The sequence below is a fragment of the Podarcis filfolensis genome (genome assembly GCF_964270895.1).
Source record: "Podarcis filfolensis genome assembly, chromosome: 11".
NCBI lineage: Eukaryota > Metazoa > Chordata > Lepidosauria > Squamata > Lacertidae > Podarcis > Podarcis filfolensis.
Window position 1 is genome coordinate 56,678,834 of NC_139613.1, and position 22,863 is coordinate 56,701,696.

At 43.1% G+C, this 22,863-nt stretch overlaps 1 protein-coding gene across 2 annotated transcripts in view; it reads left to right on the forward strand.

The window, feature by feature from the left end:
- RASEF (RAS and EF-hand domain containing) overlaps positions 1–22,863 on the forward strand; it is a 37,295-nt gene that overhangs the window by 2,522 nt on the left and 11,910 nt on the right. The window contains exons 2-11 of one of the 2 annotated variants that reach the window (XM_083576804.1): positions 9,546–9,566; positions 11,116–11,262; positions 13,857–13,947; positions 16,247–16,342; positions 17,363–17,440; positions 18,210–18,325; positions 18,430–18,498; positions 19,250–19,334; positions 20,319–20,410; positions 21,643–21,877. In XM_083576804.1, the coding sequence (XP_083432930.1) occupies positions 9,546–9,566; positions 11,116–11,262; positions 13,857–13,947; positions 16,247–16,342; positions 17,363–17,440; positions 18,210–18,325; positions 18,430–18,498; positions 19,250–19,334; positions 20,319–20,410; positions 21,643–21,877 (1,030 nt within the window). The remainder of the gene's footprint in view (positions 1–9,545; positions 9,567–11,115; positions 11,263–13,856; positions 13,948–16,246; positions 16,343–17,362; positions 17,441–18,209; positions 18,326–18,429; positions 18,499–19,249; positions 19,335–20,318; positions 20,411–21,642; positions 21,878–22,863) is intronic. The other variant, XM_083576805.1, reaches the window with a different exon arrangement.

The following is a 22,863-nucleotide window of genomic DNA, read 5'->3' on the forward strand; positions in this document are numbered from 1 at the left end:
CCTTGTGGGGGGGGGAGGACTATATTTATTTTTTGGGGGGGAATGAACGAATTCCTATGCCCCACAAATCACCCAGAGATGAATTTTAAATAAAAGCACACATTCTACTCATGTAAAAACACGCTGATTCCTGGACCATCTGCGGGCCGGATTTAGAAGGCGATTGGGCCGGATCCAGGCCCCCAGGCCTTAGTTTGCTTGCCCATGGCCTAAGATTTCAGAGCGAAACGGCAGAGTGGAAGGAAAGAAGGACCTTTTTCTGCCTCTCTACTTCCAGCTACTCTCTGAAGTCTGGAGAAGAGACCCTCTTAAGAATATTAGGGGGTGGGCAGGGGAAGGACTGGACCATGTGAAAAATGAACATAATATTTTAGCCGCAGTTCATTCATTTTCAGCTTTGTATTCTTGCTATATAAAAAAACTGCGCCTAGACATTCCATTGTTGCCCCCATAACCTCGGTTTAAGGTGCCATTTAGCTCCTAGCTTTCATATCTATCTCAAGTTTCTAACACTGGTATAAAGGCAAATTCATTCACTTTGCAGAGCAGTGAAATCAGATTTTTGTAACTGTTTTAATGTACAGGTTATCGGCCAGAAATAACTTCCGTATGTGAAATGATCAAAGCACCCAAAGGTTCCTCCCTGTCTCATGGATGGTTTAAATTGGAGGCAGTCAGGCTTCTGAATACCAGTTTCTAGAAGCCACAGGAGGGAAGTGTGCTTTTGTTCTTGGGTCCTACATCCGGTTTCCCGCAGACTTTTGGTTGGCTACCGTGAGAACAGGATGCAATCTACATGGGCCATTGGCGATCCAGCTGGCTCTTCTTAGGTTTGTGTTCTCTCCCTCTCCCCGTATGTATGACAATAACACAGGTGTCCATTCAGCTTGAATTGCAGTTCAGTTTGGGGAAAGGGCATAGCTCTGTGGTAGACCACCTGCTTTTCATGTAGAAGGTTGCAAGTTCAATCCCCGGCAGGGGCAGGTAAGGCTGGGAGAGACGCTGCCACTCTGTCTAAACAGTATTGAGATAAATGGACCAGTGGTCTGACTCACTATGAGGCAGCTTCTTATGCTCCTGTGGAATCCTGTGTATCCTATGTAAAGGTAAAGGTAAAGGTACCCCTGCCCGTACGGGCCAGTCGTGTCCGACTCTGGGGTTGTGCGCCCATCTCACTTAAGAGGCCGGGGGCCAGCGCTGTCCGAAGACACTTCCGGGTCACGTGGCCAGCGTGACGAAGCTGCTCTGGTGAGCCTGCACCAGCGCAGCACACGGAAACGCTGTTTACCTTCCCGCTATAAAGCGGTACCTATTTATTTACTTGCACTTAGGGGTGCTTTTGAACTGCTAGGTGGGCAGGAGCTGGGACCGAACGACGGGAGCTCACCCCGCCGCGGGGATTCGAACCGCCGACCATACGATCGGCAAGTCTTAGGCACTGAGGTTTTACCCACAGCGCCACCCGCATCCCATGTGTATCCTATGTACCTGGGACTATTAATGCAATCCTGTTCATGTCAACTCAAGTGAGTCCTGCAGAGTTCAGCAGCGCTTACTTCCAGGTAACTATGTACAGGATTGCATCCTCAGGCCCATTAAGAGGTGGGCTCTCCTTCTGAGTAACAAGCACGCATAGGAAGTGGACTATCTGGGCCTGCAACAGATATTGTCAAGAACGAGGGTTTAGGCTTAGCATTCATAATCCTGTGAGGTGATAAATTATCTTGTGACAAGCATATCACATTCTGTGTTTGCCTTTATGGATGGGCCCTGTGTTTGCGCAGTAAGAAGGCTCTGTTTGTGATAGCTGATCTATGATAGCCATTTCACCCAACCATGCTGTGACGTGAAAGGTGCAGTGACCAAATAGTAACGGTGACACCCTGGGATGCCAGAGGAGGGAGTGGTCCTGCTAAAGAAATGCCACCCTGTGCATTTCTGCATTGCAAGCTTCTTTCAACCGCAATAATTGGTTACCATCATTTTGCTTACGATGTTAACAGTTGAGCTTGCTGTTCTGAGTAGATTATTTGCTGTGAGTGGCGTAAGGTCTCTTCTGTCAGATTTCAAAGGCCATTTTGCTTCTGCTGTACTATTGAACTGTTCTCTTCTGACAGAGAACAGCAAAGATGGGCTTTCTTTCCAACTGTATATAATAATTTATACCGCACTTCCTTCGCTATCTCCCAAAAGCTTTCCCCCTTTTTGGCAGCAGGTAAAGCTGTTTGCCTGGGCTTATGTAGGATACTATAGCTAGTATGGAGCTTCAGTTAAGGAGTCAGTGAGTGGCTCTAAGTGGTTTTATGGACCGTGATTTTAAGGATTTGTTTTACCTGCTCTTTTAATAATATTGGAATTATTTATGTATTGATCATTGTACTGTACCCTTGGAATTATTTATGTATTGATCATTGTACTGTACCCTTAGGCTAAAGGACAGACTTAGAAGTGTTCTTAATAGATAAATAAAACACAATCAATTTAAAAAATTTAATTAGCCACATAGGAGGAGATGTTTAGGTTTCGATTAAGGCTCCATCTAGGCCAGCAGTTCTCAACCTGTGGGTCCCCAGATGTTGTTGGACTACAACTCCCATCATCCCTGAGCTCTGGCCTTGCTAGCTAGAGGTGATGGGAGTTGTGGTTCAACAACATCTGGGGACCCACAGGTTAAGAAAGGCTGATCTAGGCCATGGGCAGGTAACCTGTCATATTGGAGTCCAGTTCCCATTATGGCCGCTGGTTGGGGAGTCCAGCAAGATCAAAAGGGCCAAAGGGTTAGCCAGTCCTGATGTGGCCCAACATCCTGCTTTGGGTAGTTGTTAGTCAGATGCCTCCTTTATTTAAGAGCCATAGCTCAGTGACAGAGCATCTTATCTGCATGCAGAGGGTCCTGAGTTCAGTCCCTGGCAGCTCCAGGCATCAAAGGTCAGATTTATGTGCTTTTCCAGATAGCAGCAAGAAAAAGCAGGCTGTGCAACTTAGCTTAAAAAATGGTAAGAGTTTCTAAATTATTTGTATAGAAACATAAAGATGGCTTGCTAAAGCCATGTTGTCTAAGCTTGGAAAATCCAGTTTAGACAGCCTTACTACTTGGATTCACATGGTGGAAGAGGTGAGAGGGTGTGACCTAGCTAAACCTGGCAGGACAGCTGACTCTATGGTTTTAACCCCTTCATGCTTAATTATACTTAAGCATGTTGGTTATATGAGGCTGCTGAGGGGGCAGTTGATTATGAAAAGGAACTGAGATGTCAGATTTTCAAGCAAAGGTAAAAAATATCATTGATTTTCTGGAACATACGAAAAGGGGATCATTGCACTGCTGTTGTTCACTTTGACACTTGAGGCCTGTAACTTGATCCATGTATCGATTTCCATGGTGTTCTGAGTGGGCTTAATAAGGCCCTGGCTCTTTCATACAGAATCACATTAGAACACCGTTTCCCCTAGTTCAAGATGCTCCTTTGGCATGAAGTGTGAGAGTGCAAATTGTCTACCAGGAGGCTGTTGAAAGGGATGCAAAGAAAGTTATGCTTCTATCTAAAGAACAGTAACCTTTAGTGGTGAATGTGCAACAAGCAATGCTCAGTGCTAGAAATGCATTGAAGGGGACTCAAGAGTACACTGGGAATGAATCTACATGATACAACAAGAATCTAATTAAGCTTAGTATGCATTTGCCATATAAATATTTAAAATAAGCTGCTTACACTTGTCTGTCATTTCTTTTATATATATATATATATATATATATATATATATATATATATATATAATTTTTATTAATTTCAACATACCAATTATTATACGTTCCACAGAGCTTCACATCTTATACAATCTTTTTGGACTTCCATCAGCACCTCTGATGATCCACCATTTTTATCATTTCTTCTGCATTTCTTAAATTCCTATTGCCTCTAATTATCTTAACTCACAATCCACCACTTTAACCATTTTTGCAATAATTCAAATAATTTACCTCACAAAACTTCTTGCAAACCTACAAACATAATCTGGTCATCACAATTACTTTTCAAATAGTCTGTAAATTTACACTAGTCTTCTGTGAATCTCTGGTCCCTCAGGTTTCGAATTGTTCCGGTTAGTTTATCCAGTTCTGCATAGTCCATCAATTTCATCCTCCATTCTTCTTTTGTCGGTAATTCTTCTTACTTCCATTGTTGTGCCAATAATATTCTTGCTGCTGTCATTGCCGGCACACTTGTCTGTCATTTCAGTAGCTTTGCGACCATTGGTTAGGAGACTGGAAGATTGGTTCAGATTTCATTCTTACTGACCAATCAGCTGGAACACTGTAGCTTGTCTTTTGCTTTATATTTCTGAATAAAAAGGCTAGAGGGTCGTAGGCACTGCTTCTAGTTAGATAAGCACTGAAGTATTGCCATAGCTTTTTGTACCCTGTAATGATTCTAATATGAACTTGCAAGAGCTGCATAATTTATATTTCCGTTTTATTGCATCAGAAACTCCTGTATTGAAAATATTAACTGAATATAGATTGCAGTTGCCCATTTGAGATATTGGGCTTATGTAGAATAATTCAGATGATCAAGAACTTTATAGGCTGTTCATTTATCTATTCAGTATCTTACAAAATTGTTATAACATTATTTTTAAAAAAGATTGGAAATCCCTAAAGTCTTCACTTAAATATATATGTATGTTTTTTTAAAAATATATAGATTGTGTGGGTGTGTTATCTTTAAAACAACATAACCAGAAAGGTTTGCAGAATAGGTGCTTTTTAAACTTGGAAGGGAGTCCTTGATTTGCCCTGCTTTCTGAAAGGAAAAGTTATTCTTATTTTTGTAAGATGGTGGTTGCCAAACAAAGGGTGCTCAGGTATAGCAGACTGCTGAGTTGGTGGTGGAATGAGGCAGGTGCAAAGAGAGTTTGTGTAAGCATCTGCCTCCCTTTCAGCAGCTAGTCCTTATCGCAATGCCATGGATACAATGTTTGTCATAGCACTTTGAATGCAGTCCAGCTGCTTAATAGGGTGTTAGAGTGAATTGCCATAGCTTTGTTCGGCGTGACAGTGCAGAGTGTGGTTTGATTCTAAAGGTAAAGCTAAAGGGACCCCTGACCATTAGGTCCAGTCACAGATGACTCTGGGGTTGCGGCGCTCATCTTGCTTTATTGGCCGAGGGAGCTGGCGTATAGCTTCCAGGTTATGTGGCCAGCATGACTAAGCAGCTTCTGGCAAACCAGAGCAGCGCACGGAAACACCGTTTACCTTCCTGCCGGAGCAGCACCTATTTATCTGCTTGCACTTCGTGCTTTCGAACTGCTAGGTTGGCAGGAGCAGGGACCAAACAATGGAAGCTCACCCTGTGGCAGGGATTCGAACTGCCGACCTTCTGATTGGCAAGCCCTAGGCTCTGCAGTTTGCACCACAGCACCACCCGTTTGATTCTACTGAATGGCAATTCTCATGCATCACTTCAGACAGAGTGATGGTCAAAATGGGATAGCTGAGGTGAATCGAGACACATGACAAAGTTAGGTAGTTGGTGTTGCAAAGCAGTCTAATCTGGACTCAGGTTCACTATCCCACATGAGGGGAAAGGATTGCTTGTTGTCTCCAGCCAAACATCATGCTCACCTCCTACTTCCTTGGGTGTGGGCTGTGCACAGAGTAGTAATAATGGGGGCAAATGCACTGATGCTTAGTCATAGTTTTGAGTCCTTTTTCTGTATTAAAGTGCAGCAGGACTAGTCCAAGACGCTTGTAGCCTGAGGTGAAGAACAAGATGACAAGCTCCCATTCCATGTCCAGAAGCTGACTGAGCTCAGAAGTGGTCACGTGGCACACAGCTCTGTCATTCACCATCTCAGTGCCACTCCTCACTCCACCATGATGGCTGGGGACTTTGCTTGGGGCAGCTTTTAAAATGACTTTGTCCTCCAACCACAAGTGGAACTCCAAATCTTAATGCGGTTCTTCAAGCTTGGGTGACTCAAGCTTCAGGTTTGACTGCTGAATGTAGATTTCTCATTATCATTTCATTACCTGGAAATGTATTTGAGTGTATGTGGATCAGAAATTCCTTAAAGTGATTCTGGGGTATTTGGATTTTGTTTCTGACTCGTCTCTGATGCAGAAGCAAAGGACAAAGTTAATGGGAATTTTGAACACAATATTTTTGCTCCTTAATAATTCATTTTCAACAAATGGTCACAATATTTGGCGGCAGCATTGATGAACCACCTTGCACATATTTCTCCTGGAATATTGCAGCCTTTAAGTTACCATGTGCCATTTCCAATCAGTTGAGCTACAGTAAGAGGTAATGATAATCAGGGGTAGAGGTTGCTCTGAAACAATAATCTCAAGTGATCTGAAACATGGGGTTATATCCTGTCTTGGTCATACTAGCAGTAGACCCATTGAAGTTAATGGACATGATTAACTTAAGTCCATTAATTTCCGTGGTTCTACTCTGGATACAAACTGCAGTAGGGAAGAATGATTTCCACATGCCCCTTCCTCTAAATGCCCCATGCAATTTCATGGACTAGCTAGCAGAGCAGTAGTCTTCAGTATTTTTGAGCACCTGCCTTTAATCCAGGCATAGGCAAGCTCAGCCCTCCAGATGTTTTGGGACTACAACTCCCATCATCCCTAGCTAACAGGACCAGTGGTCAGGGATGATGGGAGTTGTAGTTCCAAAACATCTGGAGGGCCAAGTTTCCCTATGCCTGCTTTAATCCAAACATGCATTTGGGAAGCCAACTCTTTTCCTTTCTTTCATATATTTGTCTGGTGCTACTGCTGTGACCGACCTTAGATCAGGCCACAATCTGAAAGTGGGACACAACCCAGTTGAAGACTGGGCTGCTTGTTAATCTATATTTCTCTATTGCTTTGTAAATCTCTATTTCTGGTACCCTGTGCCTCTGTGAAGGTGCTGTGGAGCTCCTGTTGAATGGCCCATACAAGGCCGCCCCCCCGCAGAAGCCTTTAACTGGTGGCGTTGCCATTCACTGAAGATTAAGGATGTCTTTGTTTTCCCAGCTGACCGTAGTTAAAAAACTTCTCTGTTTCCAAAATGGCTCTGGGGCTGGTGGTAGCAGTTGCCAACGTGTGCTTTTAATTTCAGATCTCATTCAGTCTTTTTGTATATAAGCATTCAGGTGAGTGCCCGCTGTCGCCTCTAATTTAGGAAGACCCCATCGCCTCCTTGTGACTCCTGGTGCTTCCGGAGAGGGTTGCGCTGTTGCGCTTGCCTGTGGTGTGTTTTCTCGCTCCTTGCACCTGACTGGCACAGCATAAATGTAGGCCGCCGGAGTCTGCTGAATCAAGCTCTTTTGACAGTTGTAATTGGGCCAGCGAGGAACAATGAAACCATATTGTGGTTTTTGAGATCAAATAAGCTGAGCAAACTCCCGCAATTGCCGCCATATGTTTGTGACAGCAGCGGCTCTTCCTAGCTGAGCTCAGCAGGCGCAGACTGAACAGCATGGCTGGGGGGGGGGGGGGTTGAGCCTTAAGCTTTCAACCTCCCTTCTTTCAGGCTCCTTGTTTGTTTAATCTTTGAAGCTGAAAAATCTCCAAGAACAGCAGCTGTGACGCGCTTGAGAACCAGAACAAAAGGTAGCACTGTCAGAATAGGGCAACGAAGCCGGCTTCTCAGCTCCCGAAGATAGGTTTACAAGGGCTCTATGGAAAGGGAGGGGGCAGGGCTGTGGGGAGATGTGTATTGTGAAGTTGAGATGGTGGGGTGTAGAATAAATAAATAAAGTAACAAGCTCTGATGCATGCATGCCATGGGCCATTATGCAGAAACAAAACCTGTTGCTCCCCCCTGAGAAAAATCTTTAAAAGCATTTGACCCACAAAGCGGCTTAAACATGCCTGACAGCAGGTGGTAAACAAACAAACAAACAAACAACTTTTATATGCTATCATCATTAAATTGGCCTGGTGCCTTCCAGGTGTTTTGGGCTACAGCGCACTATTGCATTTCAAAACATCTTCCGGGAACTAGGTTGGCGAAGGCTGGACATTTCAGAGCTATGAAGTTGAAGCCTCTTTTTTGAATCTCAGCTTGGCACTGAACCCCCTAAATGACCTTATTCAGACCCTTATTCCTCCTGAGTCTTACATACCTAATAACTTTGACAGAATCAAGGCTGTGGTGATTTTTATGCAAGTAGATTGTTAAAAACAAAAGGAAAGTGTGGATTTTTTTTTAAATGAACCTACCTTCCTGCTCTGCTTGTTGAAAATGATATGTCAGGATATTTGATGCCCCTTACAAGGCCAGTCTGGAGGATAGTGTCCCCAGAGATTGCCTGTCCACCAGTGTGTGAGGGAAGCTGCCCAGACCAGACACTTCAAACGCTTTCTCTGATTATTCAAAGCATTCAGAAAGATATCAACAGGCCCAATAACTGAGCCAAATGCCTTGACCAGACTCCGCTGCATCCAGCCCAGGTGCCAGTTCTTTTCGCATATCTCCTCAGGCCGCACTGCTATTCTCCTTCATAATATCAGCCATGCCATCCAGGGTCATTCCCCAACGCAGTTGCTCTTCTGTGGTCAATGCAGGAGAAACAAGTCAGTCTCTGTACAAAGGAGCAAATGGGAAGCAAATCTGTCATAAAGAAACAGCAACATTCAAAGCAACAAGTGGGCGAACATTTCAGTCTCCCACTTTGCTCACTGACCTGGCAGTTGTCAGTCTAAAACAAAGGAACTTCAAAGGGAGACCTCAGTGTGAAGTTGTTGGACTAGAATTTATCGGGGAATTTGATTCTATTTATTTAGCCTTGAATAGAGACAATGGCATCCCCTCTCACTACTGGGGTGAGTTAACGTACTGCCATAGTGAATTGCCACTTTGCTTATCTTATATACATTTGAACGTTGCACACAATTGTCTCAGACTGGGCCTCTCGCTGTTGTTTTGCGCCACTGTTTATATCTCCCCCCCCCATTCCCATTGTGCATACTTGCCAACTGAGGAGAACAGTTTGTGCACCTGACAAGGTTGGCCCTAGTCCACCGAATTTTATGCCATGATAAATCTGTTAGTTTTTAAGATGACGTAAGACTGTTTCTGTTTTGTTTTTGCGGCAGCCAACTAAGACAGCTACATGTCTGGACAATTTTATGGAAGATGCACTGAAAATTTGCTTACCGTTCTGTAAAAATAAAATTGGGCACCCGCCCTGTGGAACGCCCTCCCAGCAGATGTCAAAGAGAAAAACAACCACCAGACTTTTAGAAGACATCTGAAGGCAGCCCTGTTTAGGGAAGCTATTAATGTTTGACGGACTATTGTATTTTAATATTTTGTTGGAAGCCACCCAGAGTGGCTGGGGAAACCCAGCCAGATGGGTGGGGCATAAATTATTATTATTATTATTATTATTATTATTATTATTATTATTATCCATGAAAGTTGGGCTCCAAAACCACCTCAGTTTGCCCTGATTCTTCCACCACCAATTCCAATGAGTATTTTGGTTGCAGTTCCTAGATCATATATATTGACTATCTTTAATTATCCCAACAGGAACGCCAGTGGCATCCAATGGTAGGTTATCGGTTGAGTTAAGTTAATTTTTGTTACAGCATCCTAGAAAAGCTTTTATCGTGCTGCCTTTCTTACTAACAGTGCATGGGCGTGTGCTTGCTGGTTTCTGCCCACTTCTCTAAAGTTTATCCTGCATCTAAAACCTTGCACTATATATATTCTTCACACAATTATTGGGGAGCAGAGCTGGTCCCTTTGGCCCTGGCCCTCCCTAGGCGCCTATGCATTGGGGCACACATCTGAACTGGCAAAGCCTGTGCCGAAGCAGCTGCTGGGTGTGTGGTCTTCTACACAAGGAGGCCACCCATGTGATCAGGAGAGCCATTTGCATGGAAGCCTATGAGCGAGCAGTTGCTCACCCAAAGGCTTCATAAAAGCAGGTATCTGGTCCCACACATGGATGCCTAGGAGGTGGGGCCATCAACAGAGAATCGGAGAATTCTAGAGTTGGAAGGGTACACAAGGATCATCTAGTCCAGCCCCCTGCAGTGCAGGAATTTTGTCCAATGTGGGGCTCAAACCCACGACTCTGAGATTAAGAGTCTCCCGCTCTACCAACTAAGCCAGGGGTTGGCAACCTAAGGCCCATGGGCCACAAGCGGTCCATGGGGGTCATTTAATTGGCCCACAAGCTGCCCCCGAACTGAGCCGCCTGCTTGGTGAGTCCCTGTGCACTGTGCTAAACCGGCACAGCGTGGCGCGGGGACTTGCTTCCGCGGCGCCGGAAATCGCGCCTGTGCGTGCGCAGACGCCGGCAATTGCGCGCGCACAATCCAGACCACGGAGGGATCTCTGCTGGAGTGAACCAGCCCAGGCGAGGTAAACCTTGCCGACCCCTGAACTAAGCTATCACAGCACATGCCTGGGCACAAAACCAGTATCATAGTTGGCATTTACACGGAGCAAACCGTTTTCTACCAAGTTTACATAAGCCAGTGGTGAGGAACCTCAGGCCTCAGGAGCCAGATGTGGCCCTCCAGGCCTTTCTGTTTGGCCCTCCAAACTCTCCCCAGGCCACACCACTCATAGGCCCTGCTTTGCACCCCGAAGAGTGTTTATCTGGCTGCAATTTGCCTTTGAACTCCCATTAGACCTCTTGCTTATCTGGATGGAAGATAGAGATGCGTCTGAGTAGAAACTAGCCTACCGTACAAAGGCAAAGAATCACATTTGTTCCTCCACCTACTTTTGCTTCTGACTTCACCTTCCCACTGGCATGTGACCCTCAGAAAGTTGTGCAGAAGTTGCCTCTGTCCCCACAGTAAAAGCATTAATTATTGTGCAATTACACTGTTTACAAAACATTTTGTAATATTGTTTTGAAGATATCCAAATCTCTTCTGAGTTGATGCCATTAACCAAAGAAATGCTAACAATTTTGTAAGGGTTAAATATAATTGGTTCGTGGTAGGAAAGCCTAACCCGTGAAAACTGAATAGGAGTCCTTTTTCCTTCGCCATTTCAGCAGCCATCTCTGCATGAGATATAAACTGATTATTTGTGAGAAAATCTGCATATGCTTTAATTAGTAATTTTTTTCCTCTTCCAGGCAAGAACAGGTCAGTGTTCTGTATCAGAACATCAATATCGTGGAACCACGATTAGTTCAACCTTATGAGCATGTTATTAAGAACTTTATTCGAGAGATCAAGCTTCAGAGTGCAGAGATGGAAAACTTAGCCATAGCTGTAAAAAGGTAAGAGTCAAATGTTTTGTACTTCACAGTGAAACAATTACCATTTTTGTCTGCAGTACATGGTGTTGTTTAAAGTCACATGATAATGTTAATGGCAGCATTCAACTGCCAGAATTTCACTGTGAGTTGGATGAGGCTGGTGGGTGTGAGAAGTCAAAATTAGCATTGGTTAGGGGGCCACTAGGTGGCACATCGGAAGATGGCTGACAATAACATCTCTCCGACCCACACGAGGTAATTTGGAGGCTATGATGGGGGTAATTGGCCTCCTTAACCCCCCCAGGATTGTGGGGGGGACGGCCCTTGCCTGCTGTGCCCTATACCACCCCCGAATTTGTGGGGGTGGGGGCACTAGGCACAAAGCCCTCCTGTGGGATTCCGGCACTCCTGGACGCCGTCCCTGATTCGCGCCGCTAGTTGCAAGCATCTTCAAAAGAAACAATTTGGACGAGATAAATTGCACATGCTTCAAGGAAAAAGGGGAGTAAAGACTGCTGACAGAAGAGATCTCTGATAACAAGACAAGAATAAAATATGAGAAGATACGTCAAGATACGGTATGACTGAGGGGGGAGGGGGGAAAAACCTGCCTTCCTTTTTCTTATGTGATTTAACAAGAATCCCCTCCCCTAATGAGTCAGAAACTAAGGACTTAAGCTGTGGATTTAAGGCTGTGTGGAGATAAACTTTCGAACCAAAGCAATGTTTCAAGATGAAGCTGGAAAGCTAAGAGTTTTGGAATGACGCAGTTAAAAATGCCGTCGCCATTTTGGGAGGCATTGTTGGAGCTCTTGAGTCTGGGAGGAGAAAGAGAGAAATAGAGTTGTTTACATATCGTGGATCAACTTCTCGGTGGGACTTAAGAGCGACAAATGCCAAATTTATGATGGAAAGAGTGATGTTATCTACGAAGGAGATATATGGAAACCATCTGGACTTAGTGGAGGAACGGGAAATCCACACAGGATTATTATTTTGCTTATCGGCTTAAGGAGACTAACAGAAGAGATCGTAAAGGAAAAATAGAAATTATATGAACAAGATATGATGTGGAAACACCAAGATAAGACTGGATAGAATTATGAATTTTGTTTGGACTGATTGGAACTGATTTGGACATTAACGCAGTAATAAGAAGATGATCTGAATCCCCCTTTGGATCTTGAAGTATGGGTTCCCCCAACAAAATTTAAAAATTTGGCTTTGTAATTTGGAATTTATGTGATGTGATTTAATTTGATGTGATTGGCCAGTTAATAAAAATTATTTAAAAACAAAAAACAAAATTAGCATTGGTTATCCTGGAGTCTCTGAGAAGCTGAATGAAATGCTTAAGATCCAAAGGCCAATATCTTTCTTTTTCATGCTATGTTTTTTCCTTGCAATCATGGGGTTATATCCTCAGAGTAGACCCACTGAAATTAATAGACACAACCAACTTGTTCATTCATTTCAGTCAGTATAACGTGGCTGGACACAACCAAAATTCCTTCGTTATGGAATCAGGATTGTAACTTTTTTAAAAAATGTCCTCTCAGAAGTCTGCTTTACTTTAAAGTTATACCTTTGAACACACGTATGTAAAAAGGAAATAGTTATCAATTATAGATTGTTCAAGCAGTATGACATCCAGGCCGATATGACTGGTGAAATGTGTTTGAACTTTTTGTTGCTGATGGTGTATATCCATGAGAAGCAACAGTTTTAGGTCCCAGCTGATCTATCTTTTTGTGGTAACACATCATAGGAAGTTGGCAGCAGAAAGGGAAGCGGAAAATGAAGCTGCCTTCTTTGTGCTGCCATTGGAAGATGTTCAGAATGGTGTGTGGAAAACCACTTCACATACAGTTCTGCACATCATTTGCAGTCACAGCCTTGGAAATTGGACGTCCTAAGCAGTTACAATGCTTGGGATATCCGTGTAGCATGTACCATGCTAAGAGAATTTGGTTGCTTTTAATGTCAGTAATGAGAATCAGGTGATTTTAATTTGGAGTTGTCGATCTGCACTATACATTTAAAGCAGAATCATACCACTTTAAACAGCCACGGCTTCCTGCCTGAGAACTGCAATTCGTAAGAGGTGCTGGGAGTTGTTAGGAAACCTTCTGTTCCTCCCAAAGTACTGCGATTCCCAGAGTTTCCCGGGAAGAGGGACTGTTTGATGAACTATTCTGTAGATTGTTGCTCTGTTACTACCATAGGCAGGCATAGGCAAACTCGGCCCTCCAGATGTTTTGGGACTTCAATTCCCATCATCCCTGACCACTGGTCCTGTTAGATAGGGATGATGGGAGTTGTAGTCCCAAAACATCTGGAGGGCCAAGTTTGCCCATGCCTGATCATAGGGATCTCATACTTCAAGCACTCTTTACAAACTACAGTCCCCAGAATTCATTGGGGGGAGCTGTTATTATTTAAAGTGGAATGATGCTGCTTTGCAGATGAGACCAAGGTCTTTGTTCACCTTTCCCCAGATGCCTGACTTGGAACATCTTGAGCCACCGATTCAGGTTAGGGATGGAACAAACCATGTATTCTCAATTTTATTTGAAGTTTCTCAAGATGGCCTTGTGTGAATGCTTACATTTTAGAGCACAAGATAAAGCAGCAATCCAGCTTGGTGAACTAGAAGAGGAGATGGACCAGAGAATACAGGCTGCAGAGCATAAAATCAAGAAGGAGGTGAATAGTTGATGTTTATAGCCCTAATATTTCTTTTAGAACTGGCTTCTCTGCTTAAGAAAATTAGTGAAGAGATTCTGGCTTCTGTGCCTGAGGCTTCATACATGAAACCTTTCTCTGCATTCTTTCTCCTCCCAGTTGCCATGGATGTGAAAGGTATGAAGGTCAGAGCTTTCTCCACCTCAGTTTTTGGGTGGGGAGCATTAATACGGAAAGGGTGGCTGGGGTGGTGCTGTTTTCAGTGCCTGTGAGAAACTTTTTTTAGGCCAGATAGAGGCTGATGTGCATTTTAATTGGAACTTTTCTTTTCTTAAATGCACATTTTTAACTACTGGTTGTATCTATACCAGGGGTTTTCTTTTAGCTCAGTTTTTGTGTGTGTGACTTTTTTGAGAAATTGCCTGATCCACATGATGGGCAAGCAACTTGCCTGCTGTGTGGCAGCAGTCAGCATACAGAGCCCTTGAATGTGGTGGCTCTAAAACTGGCCCTAAAAGAAGAATTAGAACTAGTTGTTTTCTGACTAGTAGTAATATAGAAGTTTTAAGCTGCTGCATTTCTGTGTTTCATTCCTAAGTACCATATTTTTCGCTCTACAAGATGCACCAGACCATAAGACGCGCCTAGTTTTTGGAGGAGGAAAACAAGAAAAAAAATATTCTGAATCCCAGAAGCCAGAACAGCAAGAGGGATTGCTGCTTTCGCTGTGCAGTGATCCCTCTTGCTGTTCTGGCTTCTGTGAAAGCAACGCAAAGCCTCTTCAGGCAGGTGCAACGTTCCTCCCATTGCCCTGAGGAGGCTTCATGTGGCTATCCCAGAAGCCAGAACAGCAAGAGGGATCGCTGCGCAGTGAAAGCAGCAATCCCTCTTGCTGTTCTGTATTCTGGGATAGCTGCGCAGCCTGCATTCGCTCCATAAGACGCACACACATTTCCCCTTACTTTTTAGGAGGGGAAAAGTGCATCTTATAGAGCGAAAAATACGGTACCTCCAGACTGCACATTCAACAGAGCACAGGTACTTTAAACTGCATACAAGTGACTCTTCCTCCCACCCCTTTTGATTGCTCGGTTACTCATTGAAGGAGCCTCTGAGTTGTCAAAGGTTGTGTCCACAATTGAGAGGGCTTTCTCAGTTGCGCCTAAGGCGCAGGTGATGAACATTGGGCTCTTCGATGAACATTGGGCTCTTCAGTTAATGCTGGACTCCACTTCCCATCTGCATGACCAGTAGTCAGGGATGAGGGGCGTTGAAGTCCAGCAACATATGGTGGGCCACAGGTTCCCTATCCCAAGCCTAAGGCAAGCTGGCCCAAGTTGTGACTCACTTAGGCAATTGACCCCACCGGCCATGCATACCAAGGTGTTGATAAACCTCCTCTTTTTGCTGTCTTCCTGGAACTTCACATGGGGGGCTTGTTAAGCATCTAGTTAGGGCCCACTACCTGAGTAGCAGACTACCTTTCTCTTGTGATGTGTGTAGTGTAGAAGACATCGCAAGTTGTGCAGGCCTGCCCTAAGAGCTTGTGTGTGCGCAGCGATGGAATGGCAGGGCTGCACACCTGGCCACATGTGACTTCTAAAATGTCCCTGAGGCTCTGAAGCATTTGAATTAGTAGGGGGGCAGTGGGGTGGAGCCTGTTCTTTGTGAAGTCCAAACCGCAGCTGGTAATTCACAGCTGATCCCACAGATCTCTGAGCACTGGCCTTACCATGGACTTTGAACCCACCTTATAAATGTATCAGTATTTCCCTAAGCGTGCACACACACAATGGAATGTCTGAGTTGATAAGCATCTTGCCAAGTATCAGTCAATTTACCACCTAGATAGAAATAGCAAGGCTGGCCTGGTGATGACTTATTTCACTTATCATTCTTTACTCTGTTCTTCATTCAGTGCTGCTCGCAATTTTAAGAAGTATGACACCCCAAATGTAAATGCACTCCTTCGGTGATATTTACTTTGTGGGTTAGTACCGAACTATAAATTTTAATGGTAACCATGTACACAGTTATTACTGATGCAAGGCTGACTTATGACACAGTCACCTTGTATGTTGTGTGCTTGCTTGTCAGTGCCATGGGATTTCCCTGCACTTCTTTTCATATTTTGGGTTGCACAACATGTATCCCTAAGCATATGTCCAACTCTCACACATGCATAGCCACGTGTAGAAACATTAAGGGTAGCCCAAAATATTTTCGTTGCACTGTAGTGGGAAGAGATGCCTCCCAGACATGTGATGGTACATTGCTTAAGCCTGCCATTTGTAATTTAACAAATATATCATGCCTGTAGGAGAAGCGGAAAACAGAAGAGGCTCTGAATGACCTCAAGCGCCAATACGAGGCTGAAGTGGATGAGCTCCAAGTGACGATAAAAAAACTTAAAATGGTAAGTTGCGCTGACTTTTGCGGTCTGGCGTTTGTGACAAATTTGTTGGGACTCGATCCTCTGATACGTTCGCTGCTATCTTTGAAGTAATTAAGGGCATATCACACTTCAGAGGATGAGCCTGGAACTTCATCTTGCTGGAAGATTGTTTGTAGGATTGAACTCTATGAGTTGAAGGAGAAGAAGGGCTGCAAAGCCATGCTTTCTGAGAATGGAAGGAACCAGTTGCTTTCAGAGTGCTTTCATAAACGATGATGTCAGGTCTCAGTAAGGGTTTCACTTCACTCAAGACTGCATCTGTGGCACCCTGTGTGTGTGTGCGTGTGCGTGTGCGTGTGTGTGTGCGTGTGTGTGTGTGTGTGTGTGTGTGTGCGCGCGCGTGTGTGTGTGTAGAACTGTTTGAGAATTACTGTTTTATATTATCCAAATAAATACATAAAATTATTAATGTTCACAGTTACCAAAGCAGACTTTAAATAGCCACCCACCTATTGCTTGTGATGGGTGTGAATCCTCTTTAGCTAATCAGATGGGGAGACGTTCCTTTCATAAATGGAAAAGCAGTCAGTTCCTTGCCTTTGTAGGTTATTGGCACACCACTGTAGCTCAGAGGCAGAGTATCAGTTTCCCATGCAGAGGATTCCAGGTTCATTCCCCAGTATCTCCAGGTAGTTCTGGGAATGTCCCCTGTCCTGAAACTTTGGGGAACAGCTGCCAGTCTGTGTAGACACTAAAGAGGTAGGCAGGCCAGTGGTTTGATTCAGTAGAAGGCAGCTTCCCATCTTCCACAATTGGGCTAAAGTTGCTAAGAGCAGGCAAGCTGGCAAGGAACTGTTTTTGTGATAGTCGTTTTTGTCTTATTTTCAAGGCTGTACTGAAATGCTTTGTAGTTTGTCTGTTTTTGTTTTTTTAACCCCCCCCCACTGTACTACTTGATCCCTTTCTACTGCTCTTCATGCATTCTAATGTGTCCATCAAAGTTATTTTGCTACATCAATCACACTGTCTTTACTGTTTCAGCTTGAAGAGCAATCTAAAAACATTCATCACAAAGAAGATTTGGTGGCATTAAAGAACAGGATACATGATCTGACCTTGGTATGAGCTGCATTATAATTTTCCTACTCAGGGTGATCATATTTAAGTAGCTTGTTGGGCGATGGCATTTTCTTGAAAATTGTTGAGGTTGTAAAGAAGGATGACTGGCATTTCAGAGGGAGAAGAAATTATACTGTTTAAGCTGCGTATATCATACTTGGGTGTCATTTTCACACATTAGCAATGGAGAATGTATAGGTATTACAGGACTCTGGCTTTTCAGAGTAAGAATAACTTTCTCATTTCTTTCTCACGGAAAATATTTTTGGCCAGTTCTGTTCTGTGGACCCAGTTTCTTAACAAATATTGCCTGAAGCTCTTTAAGTGAGGTTGGGTTAATATTAACTGATCTGGGGCCGGCTAGAATAACTTCCGTGTAGTCACCTCTTCATATTGGAAACCTAATTGGAAAGTACATGTTGTGTTTACTTTTCATTTCATGAAATTTCCATGCTGCCATCACCATTAGCAGACATGGGAACTTATAGCAGTGACTGAAGACATTTTCTGTCTTAGTGGCATTATATGGTATGTCTTCTCTACAGATGTTTGTGGAGGAGTCTCCATGTAGGACTGTAACATGTAGATTGGCCTTGAGGCATTTATGCACTTTAAATGGGCTATGAGTTTGCACATCAAGTATTTTCATATTATCATTTCATAGTTAGTAGCAGTGAATATTTTATTTTTAGGTATTTTTGAACGTGAATTACATATGTAACAAGTGATTTTTAATCAGTAACATTGTTTTCCCCTGGTTTATTTTCAGGAAAACCAGAAACTTAAGAAAGATCTTATGGAAGCACAGACAAATATCGCTTTCCTTCAGAGCGAGTTAGATACTTTGAAAAGCGATCTTGCAGATCAGAGCTTGAGTTCAGAAAGGTAAGAGTCTTCAGTAGTCATATTTGTAGAAAATTGGTTATTTAGTTCCCTGTGTATACTCTGGTCAGTAAAGAAAAATAATTGTGCAATTTTTTGTTTTGCAGAGAACTAGAAATGATCAGAGAATACACGGAAGACAGAGATAGTCTGGAGAGGCAGATAGACATTCTACAGTAAGCTGCCAATAAATCGCTTTTTATTTATGGACTTTTATACTTGAGCACCCATAATAAAATGAGAGAAAAGCAGATGTACTTGGCTGTAATGAAAAGTTTTGCTGGTTCCCTAACCTGCATTTCTGCCCTCCCATTTGATATATTAAATATTATGGCCAGACGGTTAAGCCTTTGGAGTGCATTCCTTGAAGGCTGTTTGTTCACATATCAAGAAATCATTGATTTAGTTAGTTATTTAGTGGTTTTGTGGTTTTTTTTTACATTTATGGGGTCTCTCAGACCTGCAGTATCTTAATTATGCCTTTTTGCTTTCAACTCGAAATCAGCTTTGGCTTTGAATTTAGCAAATTGCTGACAGGTTAATGCCTTTATATCAGCTGCTGCATCACCTGCCAAAGGGACTTGCAAAGTTAAAAAGAACAAGCTAGACCCAGAAAAATAACAGAACAGTCAACCCCCCCTCCCCATTGTAGGACCATTCAGGGAGCATTACGTGATATAGGAAAATCTCCTCCCCTACTTTGGGGTTACTGTAAGAGTCTAAATGGCATTAATGCGATTCCTTATGCTGTCTTTGATGCAATGATTTATACTGATCCATTGTGCCACTATCACAAAAGTCAAGGTCACCTTATTAAACGCCCTTCTATCTGTTGGCTTTCAAAATGCCAGATGATTGAAACTCTACAATCTAATTCTGATACCTTCTGAATGTGAATAATTTTGTTTGTCCTGGCTTGTTTTTTAGGTCAGCCAACAGGAAACTTCACGACAGCAACGATGGCTTAAGAAGCGCATTAGAGAATAGCTGGAGCATGTACAACAGATCGCTGGTAGGCAGCAACCTTGCATAAGCAATATGTTTAAATAATTGTGCAGTAATATAAATATTTGCTCTTGGTTATACCAATATAAGCCGTAAGATAGTGATGGAAATAATGTAGTCATTCTGGTTTGATGCCAAAGTAACTTACAGCGTGATCTTGTGGACTTTTACTCAAAAGCAAGCCCCATCAAGTTAAATGAAGCTTACTCCTGGTAAATTAGGAATTATAGTTGCCACCAGAGAGTATATGTTGTTCTCTTCTGCAAAGCTAATGTCCTGGAACTTTTCTCTATATAGGTTAAATTATGTTTCAGTCACATAAGGAAAAACAGGTGGGAACAAACAAACAAAAAACCTTCACATGGAAATCCTTCATTTACACTATTTTGCCCCTGATTGGACCACAGAAAAGGGGCTGAATGCTGTTCAGCTAGTGTAGCTCTTGCTATGCGTTTTATCTAGTGCTGTCTGTGTCAAAGTGGACCAGACTTCTGCTTGCAAAGCAGAACGTTACCTTCTTCTCTTCACGCCACAGCCCTCTGTGCAGCCTCAAAATCAGTTTCGGGGTGGGGGAGATTGTTGCCCTACCTGCCCAATGTTGAATACTACCCTTTGGCTTTGAACATTCCAAAATAACAACAACAACAAAAAATGTCCAGAATCAAGACTACCATTTGTTAGCTAAAGAGTACAGTGGTACCTTGGTTTGCGAACTTAATCCGTTCCAGAAGTCTGTTCTTAAACCAAAGCCTTCTTAAACCAAGGCGTGCTTTCCCACAGCAGCAGGGGACTCAATTTACAAATGGAACACACTCAACAGGAAGCGAAACATGTTCTTATTCCAAGGCAAAGTTCACAAACCAAAACACCTACTTCCGGGTTTGCAGCGTTAATCCAAGTTGTTCATAAACTAAGCTGTTCTTAAACCAAGGTACCACTGTATGTTATAAGCCAGGTGTTCTGAAAAGCTTTCTTTACCTATGTTTTTCAGCGTCTGACAAACACTTCTCCAGGGAATACTCTCGCCAGAAGCAGTCCCAAATGCAGCGGCGGCCAGTCTCCCCAAAATCCACGATATGACAGGTAGAACTGATACAGGTGTTACTTTATTTTTTTTCAGATCTTAGCAATTTAAAGGAGACCTTTCAGGCAGTGATCCTTTAAACACATGCACTTTCTGAAAATACTTTTCGCTGAAACTGATGAGACTTGGTTCTAAGCAACTGTGTTTCAGATACTGATGCTATCATTTCTTAAGTGTGGTATAGTCTAGGCCTGGAATGCCAGCAAAGCATCACAGTTGGAACAAAATTACTGTAGAGCTAAGCTTCTTCCCTCTGTATTAGTTCTGTGTTTGTGTGTGATGGGGAAGCCACTGTTCATTGGAACTTGCCCTGTTTAAATCTAGGAGGACTGGGAATGCTTAATGCCTTTCTGAGACATGTAAAGAGCACAGACTCACATCCCTAATCTTCTGTTTTAAGTGATTAAAGTTGCTGGTAGATCCAGACGCATTGATTGGCTGCCTTACCCCATGCTGCTCTCTAGTGGAGTTAATGATCAGCGAGCAACAAGGGACATGGTTCTGCCAGCTGACTATTAGGAACAACTCGTTTGGATTTCATCCAGAGTAAAGTTAGCACTTCTCATACACTAACTGTTCTCGGCATTTCTACCCGGATGAATAATTTTGCAAACTTGGGGTTGGCACTGCAAGAGTTTCTAGAATATCATGCGGCAGCTTCAAGGACAGTAAATGTTCATTGAACTTCAGAGCAAGGTCCTTGCAACATTCTTTTCTTGAACGTGCATTGTTCCCTGTTCAGTGAAGAACTGGAATCACTTTTTCATATCTGCAGAAAGCCAAAACATTAATCAGTCCTCCAGTCGTTTACCATTATTCTTTCTTTAATGTTTCCTTAGCAAAGTGTATCTCAGGGAATTTGGAAACGATCTTCCAACTCTACAATTCTGCGATTCAAAATTAGGAGACGATTAACCATGTGCATTAGATTTGAGCTAAGAGGTGATGAGGAAAGGAAAATGAGAGGGTGGTGGAAGCAGAGACTCCAAGGTAGCAGAGTGAGAACTCAAATTAGTGGCCCAGCTTGAGTGATTGTGTGTGTGTGTGTGTGTGTGTGTCTGAGTAGGATTAGCGGGGGAAATGGAAGCAGGACTTGCAGTTGGGCTGTTCTGGAAAGGCAGAAAAATGGCATGCAGTGTGTGTCTTGTGGCTCTTGGGCACACCAATATTATTTGGCTGTAGATAAGGAACTTTGTCAACCAATGTTATGGAATGTTGTTTCTCCATTCAGGTCATACCATTCGTCCTATATGGATGAAGACTACGATTCCCTGGCCCTTTGTGACCCTATGCAGAGGACAAACTGCGAGGTTGACAGCCTGCCCGAAAGCTGCTTTGACAGTGGCTTGTCTACCTTGAGAGATTCAAATGATTATGATTCAGAAGTGGAATCTAAACACCAAAGGATTTCTCAGAGGCCACAGGGTCTGCGTGAAAGCTTTACGGGTGATGCGTCTGATACAGATGTAAGCTCCAGACTTAACTGCATTTTAAAAAGAGATAAAATTACTACTTGCTACCTGTTCAGCGAACCCAACAGTTTCATATAAGTAAGAAATAAAGCACTGGGTCTGAGTTAATACTGTGTATGCACAGACCAAAAGGGGGAGGGATCAATATGTGGCTGTGAGGTTTATTTTGTGGAATGTTTGCTCACACACGTCTGATTTGTGAGCACACAGAATGGTTTTTGTAGAGACCTGATTAAAATAAAATAAAATTCATGAATGAAATGTATGCTAATCCACAAAGGACAGCATGTTTGATATGGCAGTGATCTACTCAAGGCCCACATATCAGAGAGAATGATAACCATCTATGGTCATTCACAAGCCTCCAAAAATCAAGATTGTGGAAGCCACTTCTTAGGTCTTATGCAAGCCTTCTTCATATGTTTGAAGGATAACCATATGGAAAGGGAAGGGGGCTGTACTGTACCCCATCCCATAGATCATGTAGATCCTTGGCTCTGTGTCTCTTGTCCTCCCCTCATCGCCATTCATTGAGTATGGTTGTTTGACCAGTACTTTTCAGTACTGGCCCCGACTTGGTGGAACGCTCTGTCACAAGAGACTAGGGCCCTGCGGGACTTGACATCTTTTCGCAGGGCCTGCAAGACAGCTGTTCCACCTGGCCTTTGTTTTGGACTCAGTTTGACCCTTATGTTCCCCTCCCCTTATGGTTTTGATTTATGGGCTTCTATTAAAATGAGGCTGCATTTTAAATTGTATTTTAACAAGTATTTTAACAAACTGATTTTTGTTTGTTTGTTTGTTTGCCCCCCCCCTATTTTGTTTTATTGTAATTTTATTGGTGTTAGCTGCCCTGAGCCTGGCTCTGGCCAGGGAGGGCGGGGTATAAATAAAAATTATTATTATTATTATTATTATTATTATTATTATTATTATTATTATATTAAGCAGAAAAGGCCATGCATAAGTTGCAAGCCCTG